This window comes from Heterostelium album (assembly GCF_000004825.1).
Source record: "Heterostelium album PN500 unplaced genomic scaffold PPL_scaffold14, whole genome shotgun sequence".
NCBI classification, from domain to species: domain Eukaryota; phylum Evosea; class Eumycetozoa; order Acytosteliales; family Acytosteliaceae; genus Heterostelium; species Heterostelium album.
This window is the reverse complement of record NW_008805076.1, coordinates 775,837-794,174: the sequence shown is the minus strand read 5'-3', so window position 1 is coordinate 794,174 and position 18,338 is coordinate 775,837. Positions and strand designations below refer to the sequence as shown.

The 18,338-nt window shown below is 30.6% G+C and overlaps 6 protein-coding genes across 6 annotated transcripts; 2 read left to right on the top strand and 4 right to left on the bottom strand.

Annotated features, from left to right (window-relative positions):
- Positions 1 to 146: 146 nt before the first annotated feature.
- On the bottom strand, positions 147 to 1,526 carry PPL_10652 (uncharacterized protein; the record flags this gene model as incomplete). The annotated part of the gene is made up of 3 exons (XM_020581420.1): positions 147 to 1,216; positions 1,295 to 1,432; positions 1,499 to 1,526. 3 exons carry the CDS (start codon positions 1,524 to 1,526, stop codon positions 147 to 149), a joined length of 1,236 nt encoding a protein of 411 aa, XP_020428207.1.
- A 542-nt stretch (positions 1,527 to 2,068) lies between these two features.
- On the bottom strand, positions 2,069 to 4,338 carry PPL_10651 (uncharacterized protein; the record flags this gene model as incomplete). The annotated part of the gene is made up of 5 exons (XM_020581419.1): positions 2,069 to 2,218; positions 2,958 to 3,182; positions 3,281 to 3,584; positions 3,705 to 3,986; positions 4,109 to 4,338. 5 exons carry the CDS (start codon positions 4,336 to 4,338, stop codon positions 2,069 to 2,071), a joined length of 1,191 nt encoding a protein of 396 aa, XP_020428206.1.
- A 1,994-nt stretch (positions 4,339 to 6,332) lies between these two features.
- wdr85 (WD40 repeat domain-containing protein) lies at positions 6,333 to 7,361 on the top strand (the record flags this gene model as incomplete). Its single annotated transcript, XM_020581418.1, has 1 exon — positions 6,333 to 7,361. One exon carries the CDS (start codon positions 6,333 to 6,335, stop codon positions 7,359 to 7,361), a length of 1,029 nt encoding a protein of 342 aa, XP_020428205.1.
- A 184-nt stretch (positions 7,362 to 7,545) lies between these two features.
- PPL_10649 (putative protein serine/threonine kinase) lies at positions 7,546 to 13,388 on the bottom strand (the record flags this gene model as incomplete). The annotated part of the gene is made up of 10 exons (XM_020581417.1): positions 7,546 to 7,595; positions 7,641 to 8,016; positions 8,575 to 8,827; positions 8,913 to 10,992; positions 11,989 to 12,037; positions 12,077 to 12,145; positions 12,303 to 12,535; positions 12,627 to 12,842; positions 12,925 to 13,041; positions 13,145 to 13,388. 10 exons carry the CDS (start codon positions 13,386 to 13,388, stop codon positions 7,546 to 7,548), a joined length of 3,687 nt encoding a protein of 1,228 aa, XP_020428204.1.
- Positions 13,389 to 14,086: 698 nt separating this feature from the next.
- PPL_10648 (uncharacterized protein) lies at positions 14,087 to 16,509 on the top strand (the record flags this gene model as incomplete). The annotated part of the gene is made up of 3 exons (XM_020581416.1): positions 14,087 to 14,458; positions 15,905 to 15,929; positions 16,220 to 16,509. The coding sequence occupies 3 exons, from the start codon at positions 14,087 to 14,089 to the stop codon at positions 16,507 to 16,509; spliced, it is 687 nt and encodes a 228-aa protein (XP_020428203.1).
- A 106-nt stretch (positions 16,510 to 16,615) lies between these two features.
- PPL_10647 (uncharacterized protein) lies at positions 16,616 to 18,085 on the bottom strand (the record flags this gene model as incomplete). Its single annotated transcript, XM_020581415.1, has 1 exon — positions 16,616 to 18,085. One exon carries the CDS (start codon positions 18,083 to 18,085, stop codon positions 16,616 to 16,618), a length of 1,470 nt encoding a protein of 489 aa, XP_020428202.1.
- Between the last annotated feature and the right edge of the window lie 253 nt (positions 18,086 to 18,338).

The following is an 18,338-nucleotide window of genomic DNA, read 5'->3' as shown; positions in this document are numbered from 1 at the left end:
TTTGCATTTTAATAGATCTACGACAAAAATAATAAAAAACTATTACTAAAAATAAGTGAAATTTCCTCTTTTGGGAAATTTTTTGTTGTTCACACTATATGATCAGATCAAAGAGTGTAAAAAAAAAGATTACAAAAATAATCTGATTATTGAACTGGTGGTGCTGATGTTGGAGTTGTTGTTGATTCTTGTTGTTGTTTGGCTAATGTTGTGGGTGATGATTCCTTCAATTCTTGTTTTGGTGAAAATCTTTGTTGTTGCTGCTGCTGATGTTGTTGTTGAGGGCTGATTTCTTGTCCTTGAATTTTCTCAACAACACTTCCAGCTTTTTCTTTGAGTTGCTGAGGTTTCTGTTGGATGCTTACAAGCAACGATTGCAAGTGTTGTGAGACGAATTGATGTTCCTCATTGGAGCTGCCGTCCAAAGAATCGAGGAAGTCAGTGGAAGAAGCCAAACGGAACTTGAATGGGTTGATAAACTTTTGCTCTCTGGCCATGGTGGGATGAACCATAGTGCTGAAGCTACCAGTTGTTCTAACTCTCATGTTGATTAGTTCCTGTGCCTGAGACATCGATTTGATGTTGTAGTAGTTCACTACATGGTTGTCAATCATCCAGCGGAATCTCCAGTTGTCGCCGAGGTCAGTAACAATCGACACCACAGGAAGGTGTGACTTGAGCGATGCCAAGATCAGCTCGCACTCGGCTTGGTGACGAGATTCATCGATTTCCAATTCATTCTTCTTGATACGGATGATAAAGAGAATTTGAGAATCCAAAACATCTTTGGAGAGATTCTTCTTGGCGATGACAATGTTGGATCCACCACGGAAACTGAATGGTAGCTCTTGGTGTGAGGTAAAGAGGAAGTTGGAATCACCGGTGATGTTGTAGAAAGCATAGCCGTCACCGATGGTCAAGTTCGAATTGAGGTACGAGATGATGTCGTTGATTTGTTCATAGACAGAATTGTCTTTCCATTGGTAGACTGAATCGATCTGAGGAATATCCTTTGGAAACTGGTAACCTTTTGACACCTTTGTCTCCAAACGAAGAGAGTTTTGAACATAGTTCCATTTCTCACTGGTTAACTCTTCAATTGAAATGGTTTCCTTCTCCACTTTCGATCTTTGTTCAGATCCCTCGAGTTTTGAAGATAATGATAGGATCGATCCATTTAAATCATCAAGTTTTCTATCAACTGTTTTAAGTTTATCTGTTAACATAATAAAAATAATAAACATAACAATTAATAAATAATGAAAAAACAACTTTTGATAATTTAATACAATACCATTAAACATTCTTACTAAATCATCTTGATTGTTTGATTCCAAAGATTCGTTTTGACCTCTTTGGCTTGATTCCATTCTCTCTTGGTTTAGATTGGATTCTTGGTTTTCTTGAACATTGGTGGGAACAGAAGTTTGTTCTAAAATAATATCATATTGTTAATAAAATTATTAAAAAGAAATACAACAACTTTAATAATATTTACCATTGATATCTTGATTTCTTGTATCCATTGATTGTTAATAGAGTAGTAAATAAGTTTACAATTAATATATATAATGAAATAAATTTATGATGATTCTCATTTCAATTTATAGTTACTCCTTATCTTTATTTTTAAAGATTAAATCATTTTAGTAGATTCAGTCTATATTACCATGTTTGTTATAATCACATAAAATAAAAAAAATAGTATTCATTAGTACTTTATTATTAATAAAAACAAAAGTCTAATAAATATATCTTTGCATTTTCATCAAAAATGAGAAAAATAAAATATTATTATAATATTATTTTTTTGTTTATAATAAATAAAACCAACATTTTATCATTGTAATTTAAGATATTCGAGATATATATATATGAAAAAGATACACTGATTAATATTATAGATTGATGTTGTACATCAATATTGGTTTGAGTTTTGAGTTGAGTTTTGAGTTGAGTGTTGTTTTGTTGTTGTATGTTTGTTTGTTTGTTTGTTTGTTTATGTGTGAAAATGATTTATGTTATATTGCTATAATTATTATTATTAATATTATTTGATGATTGATATTTATTCTTGTTTCACAGGATCACTACTTGTTACTACAGCTTGATCGGATTCCTTTTTCGATGATGAACCGAGTCGACTGTAACGCAGTAGTGAGAGGAAGAATACAACGGGCTCTGGTACTTCACCTTCGACGATCCACTCACCAGCGCCCTGTTTCAGTGTTAAAAAGTGTCGTGTCCATTTCCAATCCATGGTGGAATCGGTCGTAAGATATTCACGCTCGATCTCCTCCCAGTAGTACTCGCTCAGCTTGGTGCCTTCTTCGCCAAGCTCGCCCAGTTGCCACTCGAAAATGAATCCGTTGAACTTGCCCCAGCCCAGATTATGTGTGTTTTGCGCAGGCATCAGCCACTGGCCGTCCCACAAATAGGTCATAGAACTAGCACCGCCCTCTGTATTCCAACCAGCCTCTGTACACAAAAGAATACCATCACTGCTATATGTCCACTCCTCCTCAAACGATGACTTTATAATTCCACCTTTATAACTTTCTTTATATGCAATATGTAATAATGTTTTCTACAATTGAATGATTCATTAAATAAATAAATTATATTAGTTTTAATGTTACACACACAGTCTTTAAATATAAATATAGATGTAATGTATGATATTGAATGATGAATATATAATTAATTTATGTATGATAACAATTGGTTTGTAAGCACCTCCTTTCATCAAATTACATGCTTAAATAATTGACGCAAACTGATTTTAAATGCTAATCTTTTAATTTAGGAAGATCGTATCGGTACTATTATTTAGAGCTTTGACAATAACACCTTCTGATTATCTTCCAATAATGTGTGTATGATATATATATATATATGTGTGTGTATCACAAACTTGATAAAGATAGAAAAGATATAGATAATAACTTGATATTTACCTTTAAGAATTGATTGAGACAAGAATCAAAGAATTTATATTTCAATCCATCAATTGCTAATATCCACTTGGCCATCGATACCTTGTCGTCTGCCGCCAAAATAACTTTGTTTGGATTATCTTTAATGGTAATTGCAAATGAATGTGCAAAACTTGGATATTCTTCTGTTGTTGCTATCTTTTCAATCTCTTTCAATGTTATCTCCAATTGATGTTGATCACAATCCTGTAATAGATAATAGATAGATAATAGACAATAATTATTAATAATTAGTTAGTCAGCAGATAGATCACAATAGATCATAATAGATCGATAATACATACATCTTCAGATTGATATATTCTAATTCTATCACCATCTAGTACAGCCCAGTTCTTCTTCCAACCTTTTAGTTTGCCCTGTAATCTATTGAGAGAACCTTTCTTATATATCTTTGAATGGTTACTTCTGATCTTGAGGAATTGCTGACACTGTTGGATCATCGTTTTGACATCGTCCATTCGCTGTTCGCTTGCAATCTGATATGCACTATCATAGCTACTATTATCAACACCATGCTCCAATAATAATTTTACAACATTCTTATTTCCTGCTCTAATTGCAAATGTTAAACATGTATCTCCTGACCTAAAGTGACAAAAAAAAAAAAAGTAAATCGAATCGTCGGAAATAAAAAAGTAGTAGCGATTAATATTAAACTGGAAAGACAAGTAATTATGTAATGAACAACATTCAGTCTCTACTTACTTTGAACGTCTATTGATATCGGCATTATGTTGCAATAGGAATTGAATACAGTTGATACAGTTCTTGAGACAGGCGTTGTGGAGTGGTGTCTCAAGATTCTCGGCGGCAATATTTACAATGGCAGGATTGTGCTTGACGATCATCGCCAGTAGCTTTGGTGTGATAACAGGATCCCACTTTCTAACTATATAATGGAATGGTGTAGTACCATCATTCGCATGAACCGATGCCAACGCTGGATCTTTCGATATCAAAGCTTCACATACTTTGAAATTTCCAGCACTTTTTTTTTTTTTTTTTTGAGATAAAATAAGAATAATAAGCAAACAAACAAATAGATTGGTAAGAATTTGAATAGATCGATTGACGGTGTTTGTTTCATATGAATAACATGTAACACTTACCTTGCAGCACAATGTAATGGTGTCCATCCACTCTTATCTTGAACATCCAATTTCGAACCTTTCTTTATGAAGATGGCTACGATCTCTGTGTGACCTTCGAAGCTTGCTATATGTAGAGGAGTTTGCTCGTATGCATCCTTCAAAAATAGAAGCTCTCTTGAATTCTCTTTCAGTAGCTTAACAATCTCCTCTTTGTTGCCATCTTTTGAAAATTGAAAGATTGATGCCATACTCTAGTGTTCTATACTGTTGTTGTTTCTACTACTACTACTGTTTTTCTTCTTCTGTTTTGATCTATTATCTATTAACTATTGAAATATACAAGTTGAGTGTTGTAGTTGATACTTGATTGATTGACTGACTAACTTTTTACAAGTGGTGTGTTGTTTTTTTTTTGTTTTTTTTTTTGCTTTGTGACCTAATAATAAAAAAAATAAAAATAAATACAACTAATCTAATAGATGATGTCGTTCAGATATATTAGCTAATAAATAAAATAAATAAAATAAATAAATAAAATAAATAGGTTTTAATATTATAAATATTAGATGTTTGTTGTTTTTAGTTTTAGTTTAAAAGTGATAAAATTGATGATGAAAATTTAGTGATTGAGTAAATAATATGATTGCAACCAGTTAGTTATGTTAACTTTCAAAGTTAGTTATAAATAAAAAAATCAAAATTTGTTTGATTTTTAAGAAAAAAAAAAAAAAAAAAGTTTTTAAAACCAAAATAAAGTGGTTGTTGCCTGTTGGTTTTTTTTGCAAAATTTGATGAAGGGTGTGGAGATTAAAAATAAAAGGGAAGATGCAGAGGAAATGGAAAGTAGATGGGATGGAATGGGATAGTTTGCTATTACACAGACCTTGATACACTACTACTACTACATCCAATACAATTCAAATTAAAAGATTATTGTTATTGTTATCTGTTTCTATTTTGCCTTATAAGTAGATAATTATTGGTACAACTGTCAAATACCTATTAATCACACCACTGACTGACCATAAAATAATAATAATAATAATAAATATTTTTGAATCGCAATAAATTTTAAATGAGAAAGTGGAAGTGAAAAGAAATATTTATTTATTTATTGTTCATCAACATCATGACAAAAAAAAAAAAACAAAGTGTAACAGGGGTATATGTGTGGGTGTATCATTAATATTAAAGGTGGTATTAAAAACTGAGTGGTCATGAAGGGAAGCTCGAATGAATCGGAGGTGAGTTTGTTTGTTTTGTGGGTGTATATGTTATTGTTGATGGTAACCAGTTACAACAAGTTTACCACTTACCCACTAACCACACACATTAATCACAATCATAATTAATTTTGGGGGTACATGTTTGATTGTTCACCATCACAATGATTTTTTTTTAACTATTTAAAACTAGTTTTTTTGCTGATGAGGAATGGATTTTTTTTGCATTATCTGGATTTATTGTTATTTTTTTTATTATATTTTAAAAGGAGAAATAAAGAGAAAGAAGAGATGTGTTGAGATATAAAGTAATGATAATTATAATAGTAGTTCTATTTAAAAATGAGTTGATCAACACAGAATCTACATTTAAAGAGATGAAGTTAAATATTTTAACAATAGCATTTACAATTTAAAGGAGACAGTCAGTTTCCAATTTAATAGGAACAAAAGTATTTTCATTGAGTTATGATTTACTTTAATCTTTCATTATAATAACAAAAATAAACACTTATTGTCAACCAATTGGTTATGATATTTTCGAAAAATTTAGAAATAACTGATACTTACTATCAAATGAATAAAATTATTTAAACTAACAATATATAAATAGAATAACTTTTTTTTTTTTTTTTTTGGATCACTCACTTTAGCTTATTAATTAATTTTTATATAAATATATTTTGTCTTTATCTAGTGCAAAAAACGATAAATAATATGATTGATTTAATTTCAGTCGAGAGATGGTTTGACAAAAACAATCAAAAAAGGTTAAAGATTGATTTAAATTTTGTTTTTAATTATTTTTTTTATTATTATAGTAATCTGCGATGAGGATTGGTCAAAAACAACAATCACACACCTTGATCGATCAAGGTTTTTTTGTGAATTAAAAACTGTTTGATTTTTTTTTTTTTTTGAAAATTAATTTTTTAATGAGAAAAAAGGAAAATAATTCGATTATCGCACCAATTAATGGAGCACCCATAGAAAAAAAAAAAAAAAAAAAAAAACAAACAATGACATCGGTTACATTGGAGTTATCAGCTGATTCAGTCGAATGTCATCCCTCTTTGCCAAACTTGATGGCAGTTGGCACCTACCAGATCGATCAGGAACACAATCAGCAATACAAAGATAGAAGATCAGGCAAACTATATTTATTCGATGTGGAAATCGGTAAGCCATCACCATCATCATCACCGATGACTTGCACCCAATTACAGGAAATAGAATTCAACTCTGGTATTTTGGACATGAAATGGACAAAAACAGACCAACCAAAATTGGGTGTAGTACTATCGCGTGGTGATCTAGCAATCTATAGAGTTGGTGACATCGATGGTACCAATCAGAAAAGTTTGGTGCCAGTGATGAACGCAACTCCAATCTCACCTTCGGAATCCGATGAAATATTGGCATTGTCACTCGATTGGAATAAGAGTGGAACTCGAATTATAACGAGTTTCAGCAATGGTTCACTGGCGTTGTTCGACGTCGACAATGACAAGCCAGAGACAATTGAACGCTGGGATGCACATGGCTATGAAGCGTGGATAGCAGCGTTCTACTATCACCAGGAGCAATTGATGTTCTCGGGTGGCGACGATTGCCTCTGGAAACACTGGGATAGTCGTGTCGGTCTTTCCACACCGACCATTACAAAGCGTTGCGATATGGGAGTGACATCGATACACTGCCATCCACACCGTGAGAATATAGTAGCGGTTGGATCATACGACGAAAACCTCAGAGTATGGGATTTACGTTCAATGAGATCACCGGTTTCCACCACAGCACTTGGTGGTGGAGTGTGGCGAGTGAAATGGCATCCATCGTCAGACAAACAAGATCAACTTGTCACCGCCTGCATGGGTGGTGCATTCAACAAACTGACATTCAACAACGAACTGACCTCGGCAGACATTGAAACCTACAACGGACAACATCAATCGATAGCTTACGGAGTGGACTGGTCGTCCAGCTCGGAAAATCAATACATTGGTTGTTGTTCATTTTACGATAAATTGCTTTCAATTTGGAGTTAGTTAACTTAAAAAAATGTAGCTTTTATATTAAATAAATTCTATTTATTATTTCAATGTTTGAGTAAGAGGAACAACCTTATTAATTACAATTTGAAAAAAAATAAAATATCAAAGACCACCATTGTGAAAAAGGAATAAATATATATAATTTATTGATTTTTGATAATATCAATTCTTTGGTTGATCATTCTCTTTCTTCATATTGAATGATTGATTCTGAAGAACAGCCACGGCCTTTAATAATGAATGGACAAAACATGCAGGTGGGGCAGGTATAACAATAGATTCTGGCTACAGGTGTGGCACCAACTGGCACTTTAAATGAGAGATTGTCAAATGATTGATCACCATATGAGTTTTGAGAGGTTATCTCTTCAAAATCAAATTCTGAAGATTGATATCCAATCTCGGTTTTGTAACTAACAGCATTTAAAATTATATTCACAATAGAAACGTTTCCAGTGTAAATGAAAGGAGTTGTTGCTTTATCTTCACTGATAAGATATTCGATATGTGGAATCGGAATGAAGAGGACTGAGAAATTGTGATGATAGTTAACACATTGTTCTCCATCTAATTCATAATCTTGGAAATCTTGCATAGCGGAAATTACTTGCAAACATAATACCAATGTTATAATTGTATATCTGTTCATCTTTTTATTCTATTTTGTTGTATCTTTATAAAATATTATAATAGAATAACATTGTTAATCAAATGATCTTATGAAGATGATTTTTCAAACCTTTCCCTCATTTGTAAAAAAGATTTTATTTTATTTTTGATGAAACAATTATCTTTAAAGTTAATTGAAAATCATGAATGTTTTTTAAATAATAAAATCTAAAAAGTCAAAGAAGTATTTCTTTTTTTTTTTTAATAATAATAATCATTGTAATAAAACAATAAAAATTTAATTTGATTCATTTCAATATGAATGAAATGAATTAAATTATTATTAAATTATTTGTATAGCTATTATTAGATTGCTATGCATATTATTCTTTATATTACATTATGTTAAAAACAAAACTATTACTTTGCTCTAAGTTGATAGTTTTAGTGATTTTAGGTGTTCAATTTGTTTGAGTAATTCACTAATAGTTTGATCTTTCATTTGTAGAGTGGATATCAATTCTATTTCGTTCATCTTTGTGTAGTCTTGAGCCAGTTGATTTGACCCATCTATTTCATCCATGGATTGAGAAATTACATTATTCTTTGATGAACTTATATTATTATGATTGTGGTTTTTACTATTACTGATGGTGTTATTACTATTGGTTTGATAATAATGTTGTTGTTGTTGATTTTGTAAATTGTTATCTTTTAATAAATATGGTAGATAGTTTGTAATGATCTCTTGCGTTGATGGTCTGTTGTCTGGATTCACCGATACCATTCTCATGATGAATTCATATTCTTTTGGATACTTTTTTCTAACCTCCTCAGGTAGAACTCCTTGTCTAGATTTGATTTAATGTTGATTTGATATAATAATATAAGTATACTTGATTGTTTGACAAAGATAATAATAGTAAATCATCTTACTTTAGATTCTTGATAACCTCGATTCTTTCGGATTGCGTGTTGAATGGATAGATCAGTTCAAAGAAGATGATACCAAGACTGTAGATATCGACTTTGTTTGAGTAGTCACTACCTGCAAGCTGTTCGGGACTGGCATAGGTAAGGGTGCCAACGCCGTGTGTGTTGTTACTGACGATACTGCGTAGTGAGTTGTGTAACATGATATGAGAGTAGTTGTTTGCATCATTGATTCTATCATGATTGTTATCTCCTGTAAGCAAGCCAGTGAGTGAGCTCTGTAAAGTTGCATTGCTATTTATATTATTGGTTGTTTTGTATAGATTGTTGTCGACATTAGATGTATCGGTTGTAGCACCAGCACCACCATTACTGCTATTATTATTATTATTATTACTATTATTGTTGTTATCTTTGCCAAGTGTTGATAAAGGAATATCTTTTACAAGTCCAAAGTCACCAATCTTTACTATGAGATCTCCTGTTAGAAATATATTCTGTGGTTTAATGTCTCTATGTACCATTCCCATTGAATGAATATAATTTAATCCAGAGAGAATCTGTTTGAATATCGAAAGGATAGTTTGTGTCGATCGATTCGAATTTGTATTATCCAACCAATCGCGTAGTGTTCTACCTTCGCAATATTGTGTTTGTACATAAAGAGTGTATTTGACTCTGCTGTGTGATTGATTATGATTATGATTATGATTATGATTATGATGATGATTATGTTGTTGATATTGATTATGATGATTGTGATGATTATTCGCTATATTATTAAAACTTCTATTTAAATTACGATGAAGATTATTATTGTTGTTCTGTTGTTTTGAATTGTATGGAATGATAGAGTTATGATAGTTATTATTAAATGATATACTTTCGTCGTAATCTTCGAATTTCGCTGTTGTTGATGCCGATGTAGATGCTGAGAGTGTTGTGTTTGAAAAGTTGTCGTCGTCGTCGTCTTCCTCATCAAAGTCGTTGTTTGTTATTGAAAACTCCTCGGCGATGCTACTTGATAGGTTGTCTTTCGTTTCGAAACTGCCTTCGACTGAGCTGAGCTGCGTTGGTGATATGTCGATATGCTGATTGTTTAACTCGATCCATGCGTGATAGTATCGCAGAATATTCTTGTGGTCAAGTCGCGCCAATGCCTTGACCTCGCGCATCACCTTCTCGATCTTGTTGCTCACCATTGGCGAGTCGAGATTCAGTGTGAAATTGATGCGCTTCACTGCGTACAGTGCATTATCCAGTAGGTTTCGTGAGAGTACAACCGTACCGAATCCACCGTGTCCAAGCTTCGACACCTCTTTAAACTCATTGCGGTATCGGTTGCCGCCAATCGTTGGCGTCAGTGGCGAGACGCCGGCACCGGCAAGAGTCAGGGCCGACCCAACTGAACTGCCATTATCAAGCAACAGCGTATCGAGATTAGTCATTGACAATGCTTGCTTAAAGATACTCCGGTAGTGGTCAATAAAGATATCTTTGAATTGCTGAGATTTAATGATGCCAGGCGACAGTCCTTCCATCTCAACCGACATGATATTCTTGATGAATGCAAACAGCTTGTTGGAATCGATGCTACCACCATTGTTAAAGAAATTCTCTGTCAGCAGCATCTTCAACATGATACGCTTCTGTGCAACGATCTCCTTGGCCGAGTCAATTAGATTTAACACCTTTTCAAGATCTTCAGGAGTGCTGTTGTTGTTGATGCCATTGTTATTGCCGTTAATACCATTGGTATCGATACCAATTCCATTCAGTCCATTTACAATCGTCGATTTCGTCAAAACAATAGTCTCTGCAGTCGACTCTGAGTGATCCGTAGATATCTCATCTTCATACTGCTCTGAGATCGATTCGTCATCTAACGATATCTCTGATCCTGAAGATGAATATAAATCATCATTATCGTCTTCTCCTTCTTCTTTTACTTTTACTTTTTCAAAAATAATATCATTATCAATATAATAATCATCATTATCTTTCTTTTTAATATTTTTAATTAAAATATTTTCTTTATCATTATTAATAATATGTTGTTGTTTAAACAAATCATCATTATTATCTATCATTTAAATTAATTAAATATAAAATATGATAAAGTAAAAGTGTAAAAAAAGACTATAGATAAATAAATAAAAAACTATAAAAAAAATAATAATAAAAGTTTATGATTTTATAATAATCTATTTTTAAAAAGTAATAATATTCTTAAGCTTGAGAAATATTGAAAAAAAGAAGAATGAATAATCTGAGTCGTTAGAATTCTGTCAACAATAAAATAAATCTCTTTGAAATTTGGAAAAGGGGGTGTCTGTTTATTTTTTTTTTTTGGTGAGTCAGCTTGTTTTTTGATCTATTAATTATTTTAATATCCACAAACTTTTTTTTTTTTGAAAAATAATATATTGGTTATATCAGATCTTGTTAAATTACTAACTATTTTGAACTTCGAAGTACATATCTTTGACCAAAAATTAAAAAATTTTTATGCACTCCCAATCAACAATCATTATCTATTGAATAAAAATAATCACCTTGAGAGGAATGAACACCTGCTGAATTACAACCTAATGGTCACCAGCATAGATAGGAAAAAGTTGGTTTTGTAGGTTGTTTTTAAGTTTTTTTTTTTTTTTTTTTAAATTTTTTTTGTTTTTTTTAGGTCCTTTGCACTAAGGAGGTGTTTTTATCACCTCACGAGTTGGTGTCAATGTATTGCCCGTGGGTTCTTAGGACATCAGTTTTTTATAGGTTCCGGTAGCGGGGGAATTTTAAAAAAAAATAAAGTGGACAGATCTCTTTTTGTTAATTTGACCTTTAAATTGTTTTGATGATTGCTGTGAAGAGATCTTGTTAAAAATATATGGAATTACCCTTTAAAAATAATATTGAATTATTAGATCCCAATGTTTATGGTTATTTTTCTTTGATTTTTCCAAAAAAATTATATGCGGCGGAAAAATTAAAAAAAAAAAGTTTTGTCATAATTATGTTTTTTAAAAGATGAAAATATAAATTATTTATTTTTTCAAAGACTTGTTCCAGGGCAGTGCAATACCATATTTCAAAAGAGTCTTTGTTCCCAACGCATATGCAGGATCGATCATCTCCAAGTTAAAATATCCCATCAGTGACAATCCACATACTCCAAAAAAAGTGTGGAATACATCTGGTACATTACCTGGTTTATCTGCAATTCCACCTGTTTCATTATCCTATTATTATTATTATTATAATTAAATAATGAATTAGCAATGATTATTACGATTATGATATGATTATTTTTTTAAAAAAAAAAAAGATTATGATTATTGTTGTTTTTGAGAGAGAGAAACAACTCTAGTAGTAGTAGTAGTAGTAGTAGTTACTTACTTGACATTTCAAAATGTATGATTTAAGTTTCTCATTGTCGATCCAGTGTAGACGATCGATAATAGACAGTGCAGAGAGAACCCACCAAGAGTAACATACATCCGACGACTTCTCAGGACGACCGTTCAATCCACCGTTTGGCAATTGTCTTTCGCACAACCACCAACCCAACTGATCGGCATCTACCAAATCCAATCTATTGATAATTGCAAGTGCACCAACACATGTAAATGCTTTAATAATAATAATAATAATAATAAATAAAGATTTATTAAAAACAATGAAAGAATGAATAAATCATTAATATGTTGTTTAAACACTTACTCTGACCAGCATGTGACTCTGCACCTGGTATAGAACCGTAGCCGGCATCGAAATTCTTGCAACTATCTATAAACTTTGCAGCTGTCTCCAAGTTAACACGATGCAGTTGACCAAGCAGGGAGAGACACGACACTGCACAGTATGAGAATCTAGTATCTACTTCACCCCATTTATCACCAAAGAACGAACCATCCTCTTGTTGCAATCCAACAACATCTAAATAGATAACAAAGGTAAAAACACAACCAAATAACAGTTATTAAACAATCAATGACGATGATAATAGAATAATACTTACAATTTACAACAGATTCTACATTGATTCTATCGATAGCATCCAACTCTAATAATATTTGTACAGCACTCAATGTCGAGAGAAGATGTTCATCATGTGTAACATTACCAGAGAAACCACCTATTATATTATTATTATACAATAATATTATCATGATAATGAGGTCGAGATGATAGACTATTAAATTCTGTTGTGTGAGTATTATAATTATAATAATAATTACCGTTAGGTTTCTGACAAGATAACACCCAATTTATAATTTCATCTCTATTCATCATGTCGATTGCATTCAACATATATAGTGTAGTGAGACCCCAATACATTCCATTCATTCTGAGGTGTTCACTCAACCAATATTCAAAGTCTTCCTCTTTCTTATTATCTAAATTTATAACATATTGAATATGTTTATCTAACAATATATTCTTTGTATGATCAATACTATTATTATTGTTATTATCTGTCATTTTTATATCTTTAAAACCTTTAATTATTTTAACCTTTTATTATCTTTTAATATATTTTTCAAAAAAATGAAAAAAAAAATGATCATCCAAATTTTACAGAAATCAAGAGAAAAGTATTCTCATAAGACAACTACCACTTCAAATAATTTAAAACTTTGAATTCAATTGATAACAAACAGACTAGTACGTTTTGTTGAAATCACAACTTGGAATATTCATACATAAAAAGGAGAATCATTTATGCTTATATATGAATATTCATATTCATGTGACAGTGATCCATATCTTTAGATCAAAAAGTTAATTAAGTTATGTTATAATAATCTAGATAGTCGTTAAATAGTTTAAAGAATATGTGTGAAAAGAAAAGGGTTAATACTCTTTTAAAAAATCTCATTGTAATAAGGGAATTGTAGTTTTTTTTTTTTAATCCAATTTAAGAAAAGCCATAAATCGATACCCAATAAATCTAACTTCCATAAACGGAATGAATCAGTTGTTTTGAAAAAATGAATTGTACAATGAATTTTTAGATTTATTTTTTTGGGTAAACGTGGTTTATATGAACATTCCAAGGTTGATGAGGGAGAAGAGTCGTTGAAATTTGGTGATTGAAAAAAAAGGTATAAAACGGTCAACGTTGTAAGCTCAGTTTGTAAAATATTATAAAAATATATATAATTAAAATATTTATAAAGATGAATAGATATACAATTCTAATAACAATACTACTATGCTTGCAAGTGATTTCTGCTTTTGAAGTAGTTCCTCATGAAGAAATCGCTACCGTTGAAGCCACCAAATGCTTTACCTATAACGATACTTTCAGTGCCAATCTCTTTTTTTCTACCACACAAGATCTTATTGAGAGTACCTCAACAACTCCTTACATTTTCAACGCAAACATTACTATTATCAATATTAATTATAATGGAGTTCAATACAAAACAGAAGTAGGATATACTCTCAACTTGATTTTTACAACCATCACCTCCCAAAACAGTTATTACAATCAAGTATTTGATAATTTATCTTTTAAAATACCTCCAGGAGCAATTCCAGCTATCCAAGTTTATTGCTATTCCTGTCCCGCATGCATGAATTGTCCTTTAATCCTAGAGGGTAACGGTTGTTCCTCAGAATCAATCATTCAATAATCAACTAAAATCTTAATAATCTTAATATTAATCACCTTCAAATAAATAATAAAATAAACAGATTTCTCAGTTTAATCACACAAAAAAATAAACTTATTCTATTTGTCTATTAAAATACTATCAAAAAAAAAAATTTTGTTCATAAAAATATTTGTTTTTTAAAAATTAATTAAAATTAAACTAAACTTTTGATTATCTTTATAAGTTTTATTTTAAATAGAGGATCTCAAACTTTTGGCTTTTTCCTACTACTTTTTTAAGATAGTTAATTTAAAGCCTTCTGGAAAAAAAAATTTTTGCAACGTAGAGAAGTGAATGATATTTTTTTCATCGATAATCTATCTTCTAAAAAAGGAATGATTGTTGAACATCAGTTGAATCTAATAAACACCTTAAAGATTTTTAGATTTAATTTTTTGGGTAAACTTTAAAAAATTGGTGAATTTAAATTCAAAAATTTATGAGGGAGAAAGAGTTATTCCAATTCGATGATTGAAAAGAATGTCGTAAAGGGTGTTGTTCACACTTCTAACGTTTAGTTGTTCTTTACCATATACAGTTTTTAAAATAATAAAAATTTATATAAAAAATGAATAGATATATAATTTTTTTCTGTTTTTCAAGAGAATAAATCAAAAATATCTTTTTTACCAAACACATATCCGTAGATATTTATTTATTAAAGTTTTGTTGATATTAATACATATGTTTTAATCGAGGAGTTATAGATCATTTTAAAGTTGTATGACTTTTCTGATAAAAATTGTTGAATTTCTTTTTTAATTTGCTTAAATAGTTGTAGCTTTTGATTAATAAAACTTTTGATAGAGTTTAGTTATTGTTGATATTATTGATAAAGATGTCTGTGAATTCGAAATCTTCTTCCCAACCTTTATGTGCAAAATAAGAGCGAACATCGATCTTCTTTAGTTGTTTTTTTTTTTAAAGGAGAATAAAAATTAAATTGGAATAAATAAATAAATTTACAGTTCAAAATATAGTAATAATTATCCGAGTAAAAAAATATCTATATTACCACCCACTTTTGTCAAATTATTTAATAATTTCACACATATCTTACCTGATCAACACATAAATACTCTTTGTATGTATTTTATTTGTTCAATCACTCATTATTTTCTTTTAGATTTATATATTTTTAAATATTATATATTAGTGTATTCATACTATGTAATATATAAATACTAGGTTATTCCGATGTAACTGACAAGATTGACACCAAATAGTGATTCTGAATATCATGAAATAGAAAGTTGAAAGTTGTCAGTTAAAAAACCAGCTACCACAATAAATCAAATCATTTTGACAATTCTACTTTACAAATTTAATTTATAATAGATAGGTATATTTATATATGATAAATGTAGGAAAGAAATTTCAAATAAATATTATTGGATGATAAATTCAATAAAAGAATAAGATGACCGATTATGATCAGAAGATGAAAAAACATACCTTTAGAACCACTTATTTTTTTAAAAATAAATTTAATATATATAAATATTTATTGAATATTCACCAATAATAATATATATTTGAAATGCTATTATATATTCTATTGATTTATCTAATTTATTATTAGTTTAATATTTTAAATGAAAACAATTTCAAAACATTTTAAAATAATAAGAACTATTTGTTTTATTTCAATAGTATCAGTTTTATTAAACAACACTCCAATAGTAGCATGTAATGATTTAGATGAAGGTACCTCCCCCGCTTTCCAATCAAGTTTGGGAAAGAACGAAAACACAGAATCATCACCGACTTCTATCCCTGTATCGCCAACAAATTGTCCTGAAATAGTATCTTTAAAGTGTCCAAGTGGATATTTCTTTGTTATTGACAAAAAAACGAATGAAAATGAATGTCCTACAGGAAGATGTGTACAATCAATGATTCCAGATTCAAAACTTCCAGACCGTTTGAATTGGTACGGATAGACATATCTATATAATTCATAAATAACCAATTGTAATAAATAGAATGTAAAATAAACATAAACATAAACAATAACAATAACAATCGAAAAGTTGATGTATTTATTTTTTAGCGAGATGTATAAACTTCACATGAACCGTGGTATCTTCTATCGACGTCATCTTTATCGTGTAACTTTATCCATTCATTCGCTTGGATATTGTATTGATGATTTCCATGTCTACTTCCTCCAAAGAGGTAGATGGAATTGTTGTTTGCATCTTTATGATGATGATAGGTCATTGAGTGGCGGTAGTGGAACTTCTTGGAGACTTTTGGCTGAGCTAATGCAATCATGGCATGAGTAGAGAGTGACACCGAATAGAACGATCCCTCCGAATCATAAACATAGATAAGATCTTCGCCATCGAAGCACTCTGATATTATCCAGCCTTGGAATGGAAGATCGTCCAGCAGATAGGAGCAATCACCATCGTCCAATTTGAATTGCATAATCGATTGGCAACTCTTGAAATCATTGTATCCACCAACTACATAAATAGATCCATCCTTTACGAAACTGTAGGAGTAGTATCTCGGTTGCAACAAGCTACCCAATCTTCTAAACTCCAGTGTCTCCAGATTGAACCTGTCGACACGAGTCAAATTATCGCCATTGAACTGTCCCCCTATTAAATATATATATTTGCCACCGTCATAACAAACTGAAATACCAAATCCACCTTCACTAACATTATTATTATTATTATTATTATTATTATTATTATTATTATTATTATTATTATTATTATTATTATTATTATTGATTGGATTGATATTTGTTGTTATAGTCCAGGTAAAATCCCACTTTAAAGAATTTAAATTAAAACGAGAATATGTATTTAATCTCTTCTTTCCACCAAATATATATGCATAATCTTTTGTTGCCACAACACTACATTGGGCATAAGTTCTCTTCTCTTTGTCTATGTCATATTTACTCCATTTCCCTGTGATAATATCATAGCCATAACACCCATTTCCACCAAATGTTAAAATCTTACATTTATCTCTATTATTATTATTGTTAACTTGATTATTATTATTATTGTTATTGTTAATGTTATTAATATTATTGTTGTTTGTAGATACAAATGTTGTTGTTATAGTAGGTGGTATATCATTAATTAACTGATATAACTGGTGGAACAATATTTTGATTTCCTTAAGAATCTTATCGTTAAATACTATTTTATGAATTGGAAGAGGTGGTGTTGCAATTGAAAGTTGTTGATCGTCTTTAATGTTGATGTTGGATGTCAGGTATTGCATTTGGCAGAGCAAAGAGTGTTGGTAGTTGTCTCTTAACAGATCTGTATCCTTGTATATATCGAGGAATTCATTTACATTCTTGCATAACCTGATCGACTCAATGATCGTACTTATGTTAAAGTCAAACACCTCTATATTATCTTCCTTAGAAGCAGCAGCTGCTTCACTTGTATTCTCGTTGTTTTGATTCTGATTCTGATTCTGATTTTGGTTATGATAATATAAAATTTGATGAATTGACTTTATCTCTTTGAGATTGATTTCCATTAGTTTCTCTACTCTTTCTCGCTCACTCGTGTATGGCTTGGTCAGCTTGTATTCCTCGAGTCTGAGAAACTCATGGATACTGTGATAGTAGTCGGTAATCATTGTTTCGTGGAGCTGACAGAATTCCACCTTCTCGCTATACTCTCTGAGATCATTCCATAGTTTATTGATTCGCTTATTGTAATTACAAATTGGATCATCCTTATTACTATTACTATTGTTATTATTATTGTTATTATTATTATTAATATTT